The sequence below is a fragment of the Panthera onca genome, chromosome A2, assembly GCF_046562875.1.
Source record: "Panthera onca isolate mPanOnc1 chromosome A2, mPanOnc1 haplotype 2, whole genome shotgun sequence".
Taxonomy (NCBI): domain Eukaryota; kingdom Metazoa; phylum Chordata; class Mammalia; order Carnivora; family Felidae; genus Panthera; species Panthera onca.
The window spans coordinates 61,921,543-61,938,761 of NC_138340.1; the positions used below are offsets into that span (position 1 = coordinate 61,921,543).

Consider the following 17,219-nt stretch of genomic DNA (forward strand, 5'->3'; position numbering starts at 1 on the left):
AGCGTGGAGCCCACTTGATTCTTTCTCTGTCTCTCCCCACTTGTGCTCCCCCTCCTAGCAAATAACATAAAAAAAAAAATCAACTGTTGACCTCAAATAACCAAAGCAATCTTGAAAAAGAACAGAACTGGAGGCATCACACTCCCAGATTTCAAACTATACTGCCAAGCAAATAAGTAATCAAAACAGTCGGTACTGGCAGGATGCACAGATTAACAGAATTGAATAGAGAGCCCAGAAATAAATCCACATTTATAGGGTCAATGAACCTATTTTTTTAAGATTTTATTTTATTTATTTGCTTTGAGAGAGCAGGAGAGCTAATGCAAGTAGGGAAGGAGCAGAGAGAGGGAGAGAGAATCCCAAGCAGGCTGTGCATTGTGGAGCCCGACATGGGGCTCGAACTCACAAACTGTGAGATCAGGACTTGAGCCGAAACCAAGAGTCAGACGCCTAACCGACTGAGCCGCCCAGGTGCCCCGACGAATCTATGATGAAGAAGGCAAATATATGCAATGGGAAAAAGCCCATTTCTTCAGCAACTGGACAGCTGCAGGCAGAGGGAGGAAACCTGGACCCTTCTTAAACCACGCACAAACGTGAACTCCAAATGGATCAAAGACCTCAGTGTGAGACCTGAAACCTTAAGAATCCTAGAGAAGCACACGGGCAGTAAGTTCTCTGACTCTGGTCTCGGCAATGGTTTTGTGGACCAGTCTCTTCAGGCAAGGGCGAGAGAAGGTGGGGTTGTTTCAAGCTGGAAACAGAGAGAACTACTAAGTGGGAGAAGGCATTTGCCAATCATACAACAGATAAAGGGTTAACATCCAACTATATAAAGGACTTACACACCTTAATATAAACAACAATGACAAATAACCCTATTAAAAAATGGGCTGAGGGGGCGCCTGGGTGGCTCAGTCAGTTGAGCGTCTGACTTTGGCTCAGGTCATGATCTCACGGTTCATGAGTTCGAGCCCCGCGTCGGGCTCTGTGCGGACAGCTCAGAGCCTGGAGCCTGCTTCGGATTCTGTGCCTCCCTCTCTCTCTGTCCCTCCCCTGCTTGTGCTCTCTCAAAAATAGATAAACAAACATTAAACAAATAAAAGGGCTGAGGACTCGAGTAGACATTTCTCCAAACACCTGCAGATGGCCAAAAGACGTGTAAACGGTGCCACACCATCGTCATCTGGGAAACGCAAGTCAGAGCCCCGGGAAGACACGACTCTCACCTGTCAGGATGGCTAGTATCAAAAAGAAAAAAATGACCAGTGTTGGTGAAGATGTGGAGAAAAGGGGCCCCTCACGCACTGTTGGTGGGAATGTAAGTTGGTGCCACTGCTGGAAAACGGTATGGAGGTTCCCCCCAAAATTATAAAATAAATTACAAATAAATCTAAAAAAAATACACCAAATGGAAGCACATTTGTAGATAAAGCAACTGTTGGTTACCACAGGAGGGAGGGGTTGGGGTGGTAAACAGATAAAGGAGATTAAGAGGGTGCAAACTTCCAGTCACAAAACAAATAGGTCACATATGTTAACACAGAGCATGAAGAATACTGTCAATAATATTTCAATAACTTTGGTGACAGATGGTAACTGGACTTATGGGGATCATTTCACATGTAAAAATATTGTATGTGAATTCATTGTGTGTGAGTTATACTTCCATTAGGAAAAGTTAATTGTGGGGTGCCTGCATGGCTGTCAGTTGAGCATCTGACTTTGATTTCAGCTCAGTCATGATCCCAGGGTTGTGGGATCGGACTCTGAGCCGAGTGTGGAGTCTGCTTAAGATTCTCCTGTCTCTTTCTCCCACCCTGCCCCTCTCCCTTGCTGTCATGCTCTCTCTTAAAAAAGAGAGAGAGATGGGGTGTCTGGGTGGCTCGGTCGGTTGAGCGTCTGACCGGCTCAGGTCATGATCTCATGGTTTGTGAGTTCAAGCCCCACATTGGGCTCTGTGCTGACAGCTCAGAGCCTGGAGCCTGCTTCGGATTCTGTCTCCCTCTCTCTCTGCCCCTCCCCCACTCATGCTCTGTCTCTCAAAACTGAATATTAAAAAAAATTAAGAAAGAGAGAAAATAAATTGTATTTCTTTAAACTTGCAATAAACAATCCAAAATTAAAATAAAGAAAATCCCATTCATGATGGCACCAAAAAGAATAAAGTACTTAGGAATCAGTTTAGCCAAAGAAACTCAAAATTTATACTCTGAAAATTACAAAACTGTCGAAATTAAGGAATACCTAAATAAACATCCCACGTTCACGGATCAGAAGGCATCACGTTAAGATAACACTCCCCAAACTGATCTAAGGCTTCCTTGCAATCCCCACCATAATCTGAACTACCTCTTTGTAAGAATCGATAGGCTCCCTTTTTTTTTTTAAATTTATTTAGACAGAGAACGAGCACACACAAAAGCGGGGGGAGGCTGAGAATCCCAAGCAGGCTCAGCACTACGATGAGCGCAAAGCCCAAAGCAGGGCTTAAACTCGTGAACTGTGGGACCTTGACCTGAATCGAAACCAAGAGTTGGACACTTAACCAACGGAGCCACCCAGGTGCCCCAACAGGCTACTTCTAAAATTTATACGGAATTGCAAGGGCCCCAGAATAGCCAAAACCATCTACCTGGAAAATAGAGAATAAAGCAGGACTCACACTTTTTAAAAACCCAGTGTAGTTAACATACAGTGTTGTATTAGTTTTGGGGGTACAGTATAGTCATTCAACACTTCCGCAGATCATTCAGTGCTCAAGTGTAGGGGCGGCTGCGTGGCTCAGTTGGTTTCAGGTCATGATCTCGCAGTTCAAGCCCTGCATTGGGCTGTGCTGACAGCTCAGATCCTGAAGCCTGCTTCTGATTGTCTCCCTCTCTCTCTGCCTTTCCCCCACTTGTGCTCTGTCTCTCTCAAAAATAAGCGCAAAAAAAAAAAAAAAAAAAAAAAAAAAAAAGAAAAACATGCTTAACCCCCTTCACCTGTTTCCCTTACCCAGCCTCACCCTGCCCCTCAGTTAAGAGTCTGTTTTCCGGTTTGTCTTTTTTCCTTTGTTCATTTATTTCTTCAGTGAATGAGAGACATCATATGGTAGGTCTTTCTCTGACTTCTCTCACTTAGCGTAATACTCTCTAGGTCCATTCATGTCTCTGCAAATGGCAAGACTTCATTCTATCTGATGGCTGATATTCCAGTGCGTGTGTGCGTGTGTGCGTGTGTCTGTACGTCTTCCTTTATCCATTCATCAGTTGATGGCCTGGCTGTTTCCAGAGTTTGGAGTTGTAGAAAATGTTGCTGTAAACACTGGGGTGCACAGATCCCTTTGAGTTCACGTTTTTATATTATATGAGTAAATAACCTAGTAGCGAAATTGCTAGATTGTAGGGTAGTTTTTAACTTTTTGAGGACCCTCCATACTGTTGTCCAGAGTGGCTGCACCAGTCTGTATCCCTACCGGTGGTGCGGGAGGGCCCCCTTCCTCCACATCCTTGACAACTCGTTTCCTGTGTTGATTTTAGCCACTGACAGGTGTGAGGTGATCTCATCCTGGTTTCGGTTTGTATCTCCCTGAGGAGCGATGTGGAGCATCTTTTCATGTGTCTGTTAGGCACCTGGAGCTCTTCTTTGGAAAAACGTTCATGTGTTGTGCCGGTTTTCCACATCTTTTCTTCAAGTTTATTTTGTTAGGGGTGCTTGGGTGGCTCAGCTGGTTGAGCATTTGATGTTGACTCAGGTCGTGATCTCACCATTTGAGGTTGAGCCCGATCAGCACGGAGCCTGCTTTGGATGCTCTGTCCGCTCCCCCTCCCCCTGCCCCTCCTCCACTGTGCTCTCTCCCTCAAAAATAAACAAACCTTAAAAAATAAAGTTTGGGGCGCCTGGGTGGCTCAGTCAGTTAAGTGTCTGACTTCGGCTCAGGTCATGATCTTGCGGCTTGTGGGTTTGGGCCCCACATCAGGCTCCGTGCTGACAGTTCAGAGTCTGCTTGGGACTCTGTGTCTCCCTCTCTGCCCCTTCCTGCTCAACTCTGTCTCTCAAAAATAAACATTAAAAAATTAAGTTTATTTATTTTGAGAGAGAAAAGTGCAGTGGGGGAGGGACAGAGAATTCCAAGCAGGCTCCTTGCTGTTAGTGCAGAGCCCGATGTGGGGCTTGAACACCTGAACCATGAGATCATGACCTGAGCCAAAACGAACTGGACGCTTAACTACCTCGCCACCCAGGTGCCCTGTTATGCCCATTTTTAAGTGGATTATTTCACTTTTGGTGTTAAGTTGAATAAGTTCTTTATATTCTTTGGGTACTAATCTCTCCTCCCGTTCAGGAGGCTGACTTTTAGTTTTGTTGGTGGTTTCCTTCACTGTGCAGAAGCTATTCTGATGTAATCCAGGACTCACGCTTTCTAGTTTCAAAATGTCCTGCAAAGCAACAATCAAGAGACAGCTACCGAGAGCCCAGAGTTAACCCCAGACACCTGTGGTCAGCAGAGTTTCAACAAAGGTGCCAAGAACAGAAGACAGAATGATCTTCTTGGTGACGGCACTGGGGCAGCTTAAGAGTCATGTGCAGAGTGGAGCTGACTGCACACCAAATACAAACATTCACTCGAAGTGGAGAAATCTGTAAGGGCAAAATTAAGTAAATCAAATTCTTGGAAGAAAACAGGTATATTTCCATGACCTTGATTCACCAAAGGACTCTGGGACAGGATGCCAAGAGCACAGGCAAATCAAGAAGATATGGTGGATGTTGCCAGAACAGGAAGCTTGCTGCCTGAGGGCCACCACTGAGAAAGTGAAGACGGAACCCATGAAACGGGAGAAAACATTCACAAACCATTTCCTGATGGGGAACTGAGTTCTGAGTGTACAGAGAACTCTGACAACTCCGTAAGGTGACTGAATCAAGTCCTGGACACAGAACCGGGCCGGGAATTTCTCCAGAGCCCACGCAGATGAGCAACGATGCAAGTGCACTGGCCGTCAGGGAAATGCAAGGCCCAGAGGCAGCAGCTGGTGCCCACTGGCCGCTGGAGTGGGCGCTCCCTGGCACTGGCCAAGGGAAGACGTACCACCTTCTGGAATGCACAGGACGGCATAGTGACTCTGGAAGGGCTGGGCAGCTCAAACTCCCACATAAATGCACATGGCGGGCATCTATCCCGGAGAGCGAGGCTCCCTCCACCCCGAGTGTGGGGTGACCGGTCACCTGCAGGAACACGGAAGCAGAGCATGGACCCCCGGATGAGTCTCCCAAGAGAGCCCAGGCAGATCCAGCCTGAGGGCTGTGCAGACTCCTCTACAGAAAGCTCTGGAAACAAGAGTGGAGATGAAGGTCAGGCTGGTGGCCGCCAGCAGGGGGAGGTGTGGGTGTGAAGGGTGGCAGGAGAGGTCCCTGCATGGAGGCAGTAGCCCTACACGTGGGTTCCTATTCTGGGTGTCCTGGTAACACAAACCAGTTATAGATGTCATCACCAAGAGTAATAGAGGACACAGGGACCACTGTGATGTCTCAAGACTGCAAAGGGATCTGAGCGTCTCCAGTGAAAGCCTGTGGTCCTGAGTGGACAGGACCAGCTCCACACCCCAACCCTCATCCATGCCCGTCCTTCACTGCATGAAGTCCGCCCTGCTCCCACATCTTGCCTATACTCAGGGACACCGGCTTCAGAGTCCTCTCAGCTGCTCCTCCCTCTGGCCTGTGCAAATGACAAGTGCCAGAGGCCCCCCTCCACCCATACCCCAACGCCTGTGGGAGCTGTGCGGTTTTGGGAGACTGGACTAGCTCTTCCAGAGGGACCACTTTGGAGATGGCCCTTCTCCCCGCCCCGCTCTGAGCTGCTGGGGGCAAATGGCAGCATGTGGCAGTCACCCTGCTTTTGCAGCGGAGGATTGGGGAAGGGACAGACTACTGGGCGGGGCAGGGATGAGGCTTGGGCCACTCAGGGACAGGGTGCATCCCCCTGGTCTGGAGGTGATGGTAGCTGCATCCTGTCAGCTGACTGCACCTGTCCCCTGTTCCAGAGCCAGTGACACTGGTCAGCTGGGGTCCTTGGGGGTCCTCCACTCATCTGAGACCACAGTACAGGCAGGAGGCGTCCCCCAGGACGCCTGTGGTCAGTGCCCACACCAAGATCAGAACCCCAAGCCGTGTCCTCAAAAACCCTACAGGCCTGACCCAGGAAGTCCTCGCGGCCCAAATGCTGGAATCCCAGGACCCTGGGTGTGGACCACATGGTGTGAACAGCAGGTGGCTCTGTGTGAACATGTGGGACAAGGGGACCTGGGGAGGCAGAGAAGCTGGGACAGACAGGCCACCATGAGAGCAGGGTGGGTGGTGGCAATGGTGACAAAGTCTGGGACACCTCCTGGTGTGGACACTGGAATTCACTGTTTATTGCCCACAAGAGAGCAGGTGCTGCGGGCCAGCTCCCCCACGATGCAGTCCAGGTGAGCCGGGTCCCCCAGGGCGCAGTCCAGGTCACTTGGCCAGCTCCTCCGCCACTGCTTTTCGCATCTTGTCCTTGAGGTAGGCGCCTTTCTGCCACTCAGACTTGAGCTCCAGCCACTCGTAGTAGGGGACCTGCAGGGGGGGGGGGGGGGCACCTGTGCTCTGCCCGCTGCTCCACACCTGGCCTCCCCACCCTCCAAGCCCACGAAGCTGCTGAGTGTGGCTGTGGAAGGAGCTGCCGGGGCCTGAACCCCTGGGGCCAGGGATCTGAGAATCTGTGGCACCTGATGACAACTTTTTCATTTTTGAAGTGAAAAACAAAAACCCACTGAGATACCAAAACCACAAGAAGTAAATGTGACAAAACCCTCACACGGTGTCTGGTGCTCCTGGGTTCCCCGGCCCATATAGGACCGTCTGCTCTGGAAGGGGTCAGCGGCCCCGGGGCGGGCACTCGTGGGGCGCAGACCTGCTCTAAGAGCCCTGAGCAGACGCTTCAGGGCTGCGGCCACAGGGAATCTACGAGGTTCTGGGGTTCCCTTCGTCCTGCACAAAGGGGCCCACTGGACTGGCGGTACTCACGTCCACCACCAGGAAGCCGGCGGCCCGCACGTGACGCCGGGCCAGGGCGAAGCGCCCCAGCAGGTCTCTGCTCCGGCTGCTGAAGTTGGGGAACTCCCAGCGCAGGAACGCCAGCCTGGTGGGGGAGGGGCAGAGCGTTAGGCATCCTCCCGGGGGAGGGGGAAGGATGAGGGGGGGCACCAGAGAAAAGCCAGAGTCCAAGGCTGGCCACAGGCCACCTACCTCTTGGCCCCAGGGGGCAGCGGCTGGGTCCCCGAGGGAGGAGTGAGATGTGGGGCTACAAAGTCTCTCAGGGGCAGGAACTGGCCATCCGTGTCCAGCAGCACCTCGGCATCTAGGGAGGGGCACGGGTGGACATGGAAGGGACCGTCCCTGGGGCACAGAGACCTTGTCCTGGACAGAACAAGCCCCGTGCCCACCACCAGGGTAGTGCAGAGAGGGCCTCACCCAGAACCCAGCCGTACTGCGTGGCCACTGCGAAGCTGCCCCTGCTGGGGCTCCCCAGCAGCCCCCGCAGGGTGTCCCGCAGTTCCTTCTGCAGGGGTGTGGCCTTCCCATCACAGGCCAAGAGCCAGGGCGCCCAGTCTGAGGCCGGGAGGAGGGGGCCCGTGTACTCAGGGTGCTCCAGCTGTGCAGTGGCGCTGATGTGCAGCAGCTTCTGGAAGGTGCTCTGGTCCTTTGGGGACTCGCTGCCTGAGGCAGAACGAGAAGGGAGGGTGAGCCAAGGCCGACGCTGGGCCAAAGAGGGGGACCAGGCAGGGGACAGTGACACCCTCGATCCCAACTGACTCTGAACTTGGCATCATCGGGGCAGAGACAAGATCATAAGGGCCATGCACATGGAGAGGCAGAGGGATGGAGGAACAGACGCCAGCCAGGTGAGCTCTGGGCACCGTCTCACTGCTCCGGAGCCCCCTCCCTGCCAGGCCTGAGGCCCCCAGACCCCTGGGGTCAGGGAGGGGAGGGGAAGCCCCAGCACTCACCCAGGAACCGGGCATGCAGTTCAGGGCAGAGTACCGCTCGCAGCGCCTCCCCCTGCACCTGCTGCAGCACGCACAGTGCCCACACCACATCCACCTGCAGGGCCGGGTGCAGGCTCCGCAGCTTGGGCCCCAGCTTCTCGTTAACCTGGACAGGGGCGGGGCGGGGAGGCTCTGCTCAGCAGCTGCATACCTCCTGGGCTGGAGGCAGTCGGAGTGCTGGAATGGCTTGGCTGCGCTGAGGCTAGAACAACTACTGGGAGCAATCCTGGCTGACGTTCTTGGCCAGGCTTGGAGCCCCCCCTTCCCCCAGTAGAAAGTACCAGAAACCTTCTTCCTCACCCGGGACTAACGGACAGCACAACATGCAGCAGGACTTTCCTGCTGCCCCTCCCAGCAGCAAGGGCCTGTGGCACAAAATCACAGGCCCCTGGGGACAGGGATGGATTTCTGGCCCTGGGAGAACTTGGGAGAGTACAAGGAGGGCAGTGTCCCCGTGGAGGCCCGGTGCACACGCGAGATGTGTCACGCCTGCGTGGGCCTGCTCGGGCCCGCTTTGCATGGTGGTGTGCCAAGGGTTCAGAGCACCAGCAGGACAGTAAGGGAGAACCAGTGGCCCCCTAGCCCTGCCTGCGGCGAGTGAGCCACCCGACACCTCCCGACCTGTGCACACGACCGCACAGCAGGCATGTAGAGGACCTCACATCTTTTGTCCCCAGACCATCCCTGTGACACAGGGCTCCAGCTCCCCTCTCACCCCTGAAGCCCCCGGGTCAGGGCCCCCCTCTCTTGCCTCCACACCCAGGTGGGTGAACAGGTGCACAGACCATACCAGGCTGAAGAACTTGTCCTCTCGCTCGGGACGGAAGTTCAGGTGTGCGAAGGCCAGAAGCACGTTGCACAGGTGCGGCACGGTGACGGTGTGGGCTCGGTCTACGACGTGCTGGGCCGGCCACATGGGGTGGAGGACAGAATGAGAGGGGCCCTCCCACAGGGCCCACGAGCCCCCAGCTGCCCGGGGGCCACCTGGACAGGGTGGCAGGCCAGACCTCCCCCTGCTCATTGCCCCCACCCAGAGACCGGTGGTAGTGTCACAAACACCCCGGGTGGTCTGTGCAGCCTCAAGCCGCTGCAGGTAAAGTTAAGTGTCTCTCCTCGCTGTTTCAGGGGATGAAGTTTAGAGTCCTGAGCAAATTCCAAGCCTCACGGTCCACACTACGTCCTGCTATAGCCACCCGAAGACGGATGGAAACTCCTCCAGAGCCCAGTGACACGACGGAGGGACACCGTCCTCACCCGCCATTCTCCACTGCCCACAGAGGCCGTGCCTCTATGAGTGAGCCGGGTAGGAAGTCCCTGTTCATATCCGGGGAGTGTCCGGGGCGGCCGTGCCTCCCCGGTGGAACGAGCAGGGTCTGCCCGGCTCACCTGGGCCAAGGCCTCGAACAGGGGCGGGCTGAGCCACTTCAGGAGGGCGAAGGACTTGGCGCCACGGGCCACCTCGCCAGACGTCAGGCTGGGCACGTGGGGCAGCAGGTCGGCGGCCAGGCGTTGGAGCACCTGGGTCTGGTGGAAGCCAAGTTTGCCTTCGGGACAGAGCGACCCCAGGGTTCACCTGGTGAGGGTGGGCAGGCTGCTCTGTCCTCCCTCCACCCCCGGTGCCTGGCCTGGAGCTCCAGGGGCTTGGTGTCCGTGACTGAATTTATCCCTGAGGCCCAGCACAGAGGATCAGGGCCCATGAGCCACGGTGTTCCTGTGGCAGCCTCTTGGGCCGGTGCCTGCCACGGGTGGGCGGGCACCGAATTTGACACGGCTGCGGCCAGCGTGCCTCCCTTCTGGCCGCTCCTCATGGGGAAGGCTCACCGTAGGCATAGGCCAGATCCAGGAGCATGCCTTTTGTCAGCGGGAATGGCTTCTGGACCAGGTGGTAAGAGACGGCACGCAACAAGGGCACTGAACGCCGGTTCTGAGCCGCCAGCGTCACCAGCACCTTCCGCAGCTCGTCGGGGCCGAAGCGCTCCACCAACTCCAGGCACTGTCAACCACAGCCCTCAGGGTCAGCTCGGCGGCCCAGGCCGGGGATCCCATGCAGCGCCGCCCCTGCAGGACAGCGACTGGACCTGAGCTCAGTAACCCAGTACCCCGCCGTGCGGGCCTACTCGGTTCTCAGTCGGGGCACCCCTGGGCCCGAAGTGGCCTGTCTGCAGCCAAACTTATCCCCGGGTCCCAGGGCAAGGGACCCGGAGCCCATGAGCTGCGAGCTTCCTGTGGCAGCCACCTGGGCCAGCTCTCGCTACAACAGGAGCGGGGGCCGAATTTGACTTGACTGCCGGGGGCGTGTGGCACATCACCAGAAGTGTTAAGCGGAGCCCCCTTGTGAGCGCGGCTTAGGCTCTGCCCTACCCCCGAGGCCCTCCGGGGAGAGGAGGAGAGCCGGCAGCCCGCTAGCTAGGTCCACTGTGTGGGCACGGGGTGCGCCTGCAGCTGCCCGGGGCTCCTGCCGCAGTACCTTGTCCTCCAGGCGGTTCATCAGCGGCTCAGAGAGGTGCCCCGTCTTCGCCATCAGGGCCACCGCAGTGCGGCCATCATCGATCTCCGTCCAGCGCCGCTCTAGGTGCAGCAGCAGCTCAGCCAGCAGCTCCGGGGACTCCCGCATGTGCGTGGCGCTCGACTCGGCCAGGAAGGCCAGGTGCCTGTACTTGAGCCTGCGCAGGCGCCAGCGGACCTCCTGCTCCACCGAGCGCAGCTCCCTGCAGGCCGCGGGCAGTGCCAGTGCATACAGGCTGCGGAGCAGTTTCACGAGGGTCCCGTGCCACACAGCACTTATCTGGTGGGGGTTGGGGGGGAAGGGGACACACACGGGGCAGTCACAGCCGGGACCCCACCTGCCCTGGGCTGGTCTGCAGCCCACCACCAAGTCTACCTCCTGCGCCACCTGGTCAGCCGTGCAGGGTCACCCGCGAGCAAGGACCCCTGTGTGAGTCAGAAGATTTCCCTTGAGGGGAGACCACAGACACTCGCTGTGGCTCCGTGTGCCCAAACCCAAGCAAAACCGTGGAGTCCAGAAGCCAGGGGAAAGCATGTGGGACAGACTCCGAACTAAGAGTTTTGTCAACCCGCTTGTTCTGTTGCTTGTAGCGACGGTAACAGTTTTTAGGTGTTACAGACCCACTGGCCCTTCTTCAGAAGCAGCGGCCACATCGCATCTGACAAACCCCGAACCCTGAACCTCTTTTCTCCCACAAAGCAGTCCTAAGGTTTCTGGAAACTTAGTTTCTTGGGAATGCGACCACCGAGGACAGCAAAGGTGACATCCTTACAGAGCATGCCCAGGCATCAGCACCCCGCCAACCCCCACCTTCCAGGGCTGCTGCTGACACCAGCCAGCACGCAGGGGCGCGCGTGAAGCTACGTGAAAAAGCGCTTGATATGCGGGCAGAGAGAGGCCAGGTGTCACAGAGTCCTGCCTACCCCACACTCCCTGGCACCAGCGAGGAGTGGGGCGGAGGGGGGAGTGGCTGGCCAGCCACCTGCTGCCACCGGCACCGTGTCAGACACCGGCACGCCGTGAAGCTTCACGCTGGGCTCCACGACGTCCCCAAAGCCCCAGTGCGCACGGCAGAGCTTCCCTCTTCCTGGGGGCCTGCCTGTTTCTGAACAAGGGGGCCCCCTGTTCTCAGTGTGTCACAGTCCGGTGCAGGACCCCGCGGTCCAGGTGCGGCTCCACCTGCAGCATGCAGCCTCTGCCCGTTAGGGGGTGCGGGGGGGCTGAGTGCAAACAGGGAAGGTGGCGTGGAGGGGCTGGGCAGCTGGAGACACGCATGCTCCGTGACAGCAGGGACACTTTCAAATAAGAGAGCCTGGCCACCATCCGCATTACCCATACTCTGGTCCCCACTTGCTTTCAGCTTACGACTCTGTTACAAGGTTCACTCTCGTCTCCCAGAACTTGCTTCGGTTCCGTGTGAAATGTGCACTGACAATTACAGGCTTACAGCCTCGGAACAAGAAGGGACTCAGTGAACCGTCACCAGCTATGGCATCACCAGGAAGCAAACTGGTGCCCTCGTCTCCCAGAACTTGCTTCGGTTCCGTGCGTGTGAAATGTGCACTGACAATTACAGGCTTACAGCCTCGGAACAAGAAGGGACTCAGTGAACTGTCACCAGCTATGGCATCACCAGGAAGCAAACTGGTGCCCTGACCCCAGCACACACCTCTAACTGAAGCAAGAGATTCCAGGATGCCATGTTCCCCTTACCACACATGCATTCTGGCATTTTCTCCATTACCCTATCTCATTAAAACCAGCCAGCCACATCCACTACTCTCACAGCCTCTGGTTTGGAAAACACTGTTAGTGCAACCGCCACCCCGATCCATGCCTCTCCTCCCCATCCTCTCGGACAACTGAATACAGGGTTCCCTGCTCAGTGTCGGAAGCACGGCTTCTTCCCGGTAGCACGGACCAAGGCAGGGAGTGAGGGCCGACGCAGCCAGTGCCACGGGCCCCTGGCACTGGAGCCAACAGCCTGGCTGAAGGGAGTCCTTCCTCAGCCAGCCCAGAGAGGGCCTGAGGTCTGACCACCCTGCCCGGCTGCCTGGGATTCCCCGTCAGTCACCCCACATCCCCTGGCAAGGGGATGAGCACCCAAGGAACCGGGTGGAACCAGTGCGGCTTCCTGTGCTTCTGTGTCCCGTGTGCTGCTGAAAGGACGGTGGAAGGATGGCAACATTCACCTAACGGGACCGCTCTGAGATCAGTGGGGAACAGCAAGCAAAAGTAGCCTAGACTCTATACAACAAAAACTTCTCACAGGACGGAGAGGACTAAGCAAGGCAGCACAGTTCCCATCTATACCTGCAAAGTGACTGGCTGCTTTGGACTCTGGTGCCATTGTTTTCTGCACGGGGAACCCTGAGAGAACATTTTAGAAACCCACCTGGCTGTCAACGAGATGGAGAAGCTGCTGAAAGCGGGCATCCTGCACGAGCGAGGCTCTGTCTTCCGGCTTGTCAGACAGCAGGCGAGAAAGCTGGATAAGCATGAGGGCCGCATGGCTCTCTTGCAGGCAGCGACCGTCACTGAGCAGCTCCAGAAGCTCCTCTGGCCGGGTAGCCTTCTCAATGAGCCGCTCCACCTCCTGGTGCTCTGGACAGGGGGCAGACAGTTGTTCCTTCTCCACAAGCCCCGACAAGGGGCCTGGGAAGTGGGAACTGGGGCAGGTGGCTGAGAAAGTCAGAGTCCTATGGGCCACGCTGGCAAGCCTCAGTCGGCCTACCGGAGCCACCACAGGGGCCAGAAGGGTGGCCTCTCTCAGGAGGCACGCGCATCGCTTCACCAGGCGGGCTGCCATGATGGCCTGGGTGGCAAGGGAGGGCAGCTTCCTAGTGAACAGGTCCAGGTCCAAAGCCCTGAAGAGGAAAAGGAGAGAAAGGGGTGATGCAGGCGCAGCTTCTGAGTCAGAGATCCGAGAACACGGCAGGTGACACAACGTTGTGGCCACTCTCCACACTAGCCAGAACCTCTGCTTTCTGCCTGCCCCATACCCGGGGCAGAGGCTTTTTGTTTCGCTGTAGGATGGAACCAAATGCCAACCCCAGGAGCATTACAGCTAGGGCTGGAGAGCACAATTGCCTACGGGGTAGTTCAACCATTCAGATCCCCAGGTTCAGCCCCGGGGTTCCTAGGTGGGAGTCTCCGCAAGATCGGACAGTGTCCTTTCATTTACTTTAAAAGTAACCCAGGATCAAGAATGATGGACTTCCAGAAACACAAGACGATATTTCACATCAGACTGCTCCTGGAAAGCCCTGGACGTATGACCCACATCCCGCAGCCTCACAACGTGGCTCAGAATGACCTCCTGGGTTTACTCCCTCATCCCGACAGGCCCTGCACCTTCAATAGACCCAGCCAGGGCGACTGCCCCCCACCCCCAGCACAGCACCCACAAAATCACCCATCACCTCTCCACACCCAGGCAAGACGTTACCTCCTCCAGGGGTGTGTCACATATCCCGATACTGTTCAGTCCTGCCCGCCTCTGCGATCAAGTGACGGGGTCCGCGCGCCTGCCAAAGCAGAGAGCGTAGCGTGTTCGACCTTCGGTTTCCCGGAACCCGGTCGTGGCCAGCGCATTATTGCCGCTGTAAAACGCTTAGTCTAATTACACAGCATAAGAGGCTCAGGAAGAACACCGGCCCCAAGGTAACAGCCCGCACCCCGCTGAGCCCGGTCAGAGGGAAGCCGGAAACAGTCACGACCGGTCGATCCCACGATCTGGGGAGCGAGCTGCGGTCCAGGAGCGAAACTGGGCTACACCGGCCCCGAAGCTCCGCCCGCAGATGCAGACCCCGCACCCGCACCAAGGCGCGGGGGCCTGCGCGCTGAGACGCGAGGGTCAGCGCGCCGCTCGCGGGTCACCATGCGGGATCGCGGTGGAGGTGCGCGTGCGCACACGGGCGGGAGCCGCTCCTTCCCCCACCTCGCGCCGCGCCCCGGCCCCCCCAACCCGTCTCCACCCCGCCAGCCCAGCCCCCTGACCCCCCGCGTCCCGGAGCGCCTGTCCGGTCTCCTCCAGCCGGCCACGCCCTCCGGCCCTCGGCACCCACGCCCCGCAGCCCCTTCCCCGCCGCCGGGAGACCTGAGCTGCCGCCGCGAGGGCCGCCGCTGACCTCCATGCGCGCCCGCACTGTCCTCGGACCACGCCGCGCGGCGCCCTCGTCACGTCACTCTGGGCGCCGCCGGAAGCGAGCCTCGCCTCGCTCCGCCCAGCCGGAAGTCACGCCACTACCCTTTCAAGTTGGATGCCATCTTTGCTGAGGGCACGCAGCCAGCTGGAAGTCACGCTGGCTGTTCCTTTCCGGACGGGTGCCATCTTTGCTGAGGGCGCGCAGTAGGCGAGGGGGAGCGGAGAGGAGAGAGTTGGGCAATGGGGGGGGGGTGGAGGGGAACAAAGATCCCCGTTAGCGGCGGCCGGAGGCTCGGCGCCCTCCGGCCTGCACCCCAGCGTGTGGGGTGGCTATGGGGTGGACGGCGTCCAGGGCGGCCTGAGGTCCTGCAGGCAGTTTGCCCACATCTTGCCGGATTTTTTTTTTTTTTTAATCTGGAATTTTATGTGCAATCTTCTGATTTTTGAGAGTGTTGACGTTTAATTTTGAAAAAAATTAAAGTGCGGGTAAGCCAAGCACACGAGGCACCTGCAGTCCGTTTGCGGGCTTGATCTCCCTTCCTGCCACGCTTTTTCACTTTCTCTGAATTAGTAATTGCCTTGTTTTCTGTTGTTGGATTAAGATTCCACGTGTTTGATTTGGGAAACAAAGGCAAGTGAAAAATCAAATTCCCTTACTGCCCGTGGACAAGTCCTTCAAACAGGCAGAGTGACCTCTCTCTTTCCCTCCTTCCTTCCCTCCCTTCCTTCCCTCCTTCCCTCCCTCCTTCTCTCCCTCCCTTCTTTCCTTCTTCTTTTTAATTTGCTTTGTTTTTAATTTCTAAAAGCTTGTGTCTTGTCATGATTTCTGATATTTCTCAATGATGCAAGTCTCCATCCTGAGCACCTGATGGGCCCTCAACCTAAAAGCACTTGTCTTCGGGCCGGAGTTCGTTGTTGTTTATTCATATTCCCTTTCTTCCATTTCCTCTAATCTGGCTTTCCAAAATGCCCACGTTTGAATACTGGCTCTTGTACACCAATTTCTGGTTTTCCCTGGTTTTCCCATCCTGTCTTTGTTATTCTCTCATTATTTCTTTGCTCGACCTTCTGAGCTATTTCCTCCTTAGCTTCCAGCTCTTCTCCTGAAGGTTCCTGTCCACACGTTTTTCTTTACTAAGAGCTCCTTTTTTGGCTTCTGAATGTTCCTTTTTACATTTTTTTTTTTTTTTCACTATTGCGATCTTTTGTCTTACCCCTGTAAGGATTTTGATGATAGGGGTTTCCCCCCTGAGTTTTTCTTCTCCCTGTTTACTTGCTGTTATTTTTTTCCTCTTGCTGTTATTATTCGTACTGTTTTGGTTTCTGTTCTCAGATGTAAGGGTGGCGGAGAAGGAGCTCTCATTTGTGCTGGTTGGAACTGCAACATGGTGCCGTCACTTTTGAAGTTTACTAGTTTTTGTTTTGTTTGTTTTTTACAAAACTAAGCATACTCTTACTGTGCAATGGGCTGAATGTTTCTGTCCTTCAGGTTCATATGTGGAACCTAATGTTCAAGGTGACAGTGCTAGGAGGTGGGGCGTTTGGGAGGTCACTGGGTCATGAGAGTGGAGGCTTCAGAAGAAACCCCAGAGAGCCCCTGGCTGTTCCACCATGTGAGAACCCAGCGAGAAGTCTATACTACAGGACAGACATCCCCCCTCCACCGTGCCGGCACCCTGACCTCAGAGTTCCAGCCTCCAGAAGTGTGAGAAACAGGTTTCTGTTGTTTGTAAGTCACAAAGTTTATGGTATTTTGTGACTGCAGTCTGAAAGGATACCGTGCAGTCCGGCAACCATGATCCGTGGTTCACCTGGGGGAGGTGAAAACATATCCACACAGAAGCCTGCACACGGGTGTTTACAGCAGCTTCAGTCATAATTCCCAGGACTTGGAAGCAACCAAGGTGTCCTTCAGGAGGCAGATAGATAAATGAGCTGTGGTGCATCCAGATGATGGGATATTATTTAGTGGCGAAAAGAAAGGCGCCATCAAGCCATGAAAGGACATGGAGGAACCTTAAATGCGTGTTACTAAGTGATAGAAGCCAATTTGAAAAGGTTGTGCATTGGGTGATTCCAAGGACATGACATTCTGGAAAAGGCAAAGCTGTGGAGACAGTAGAGAGGCCAGCGGTTGCCAAGGGTTAGGAAGGATGGGAAGGATGAATGGGGAAGGATGAATGGGCTGAGCACAGAGGGTTTTTGGGGCAATGAAACTATTCACATGATACTGTGATGGATGGGCTATTACAGCTTTGTCCAAACCCATAGAATGTATACTCCAAGAGTGAACCGTAATGTGAACTGTGGGGTTTGGTGGTCGTGATGAGTCACGATGGGTTCATGGATCACAGCAAATGCACTTTTGGTGGGGGATGTTGAGACTAGGTGTGCGGAGGGGACAAGAGGTAGATTTCACTGTATTTTTCACTCAGTTTTGCTGTGAACCTAAAATTGCTCTAAAAAAATGAACATTAAGAAAAAGCAATGAGGGGTGCCTGGGTGG

At 55.6% G+C, this 17,219-nt stretch overlaps 1 protein-coding gene and 2 non-coding genes across 10 annotated transcripts in view; all 3 read right to left on the reverse strand.

Moving 5' to 3' along the window:
* The window catches only part of TBRG4 (transforming growth factor beta regulator 4), a 64,262-nt gene extending 49,469 nt beyond the window's left edge, over positions 1-14,793 (reverse strand). The window contains exons 1-12 of one of the 8 annotated variants that reach the window (XM_078442630.2): positions 14,697-14,791; positions 14,015-14,093; positions 12,962-13,433; positions 10,528-10,845; positions 9,882-10,053; positions 9,447-9,604; positions 8,851-8,961; positions 8,022-8,166; positions 7,503-7,727; positions 7,261-7,372; positions 7,039-7,153; positions 6,375-6,588 (exon numbers count right to left, since the gene is read on the reverse strand). In XM_078442630.2, coding sequence (XP_078298756.2) covers positions 6,487-6,588; positions 7,039-7,153; positions 7,261-7,372; positions 7,503-7,727; positions 8,022-8,166; positions 8,851-8,961; positions 9,447-9,604; positions 9,882-10,053; positions 10,528-10,845; positions 12,962-13,375 — 1,872 coding nt within the window. In that variant the 5' untranslated portion in view covers positions 13,376-13,433; positions 14,015-14,093; positions 14,697-14,791 and the 3' untranslated portion in view covers positions 6,375-6,486. Of the gene's footprint in view, positions 1-6,374; positions 6,589-7,038; positions 7,154-7,260; positions 7,373-7,485; positions 7,732-8,021; positions 8,167-8,850; positions 8,962-9,446; positions 9,605-9,881; positions 10,054-10,527; positions 10,846-12,961; positions 13,434-13,988; positions 14,094-14,565 lie in introns of those variants that run through there. The other 7 variants (XM_060632055.3, XM_060632054.3, XM_078442628.2 and 4 more) reach the window with 7 other exon arrangements.
* Positions 9,703-9,836, reverse strand: LOC132679977 (small nucleolar RNA SNORA5). Its single transcript, XR_009610454.1, has one exon. It is a non-coding gene; the product is annotated as a small nucleolar RNA SNORA5 (small nucleolar RNA).
* Positions 10,214-10,349, reverse strand: LOC132679978 (small nucleolar RNA SNORA5). The gene has a single exon (XR_009610455.1). It is a non-coding gene; the product is annotated as a small nucleolar RNA SNORA5 (small nucleolar RNA).
* Positions 14,794-17,219: the final 2,426 nt, after the last annotated feature.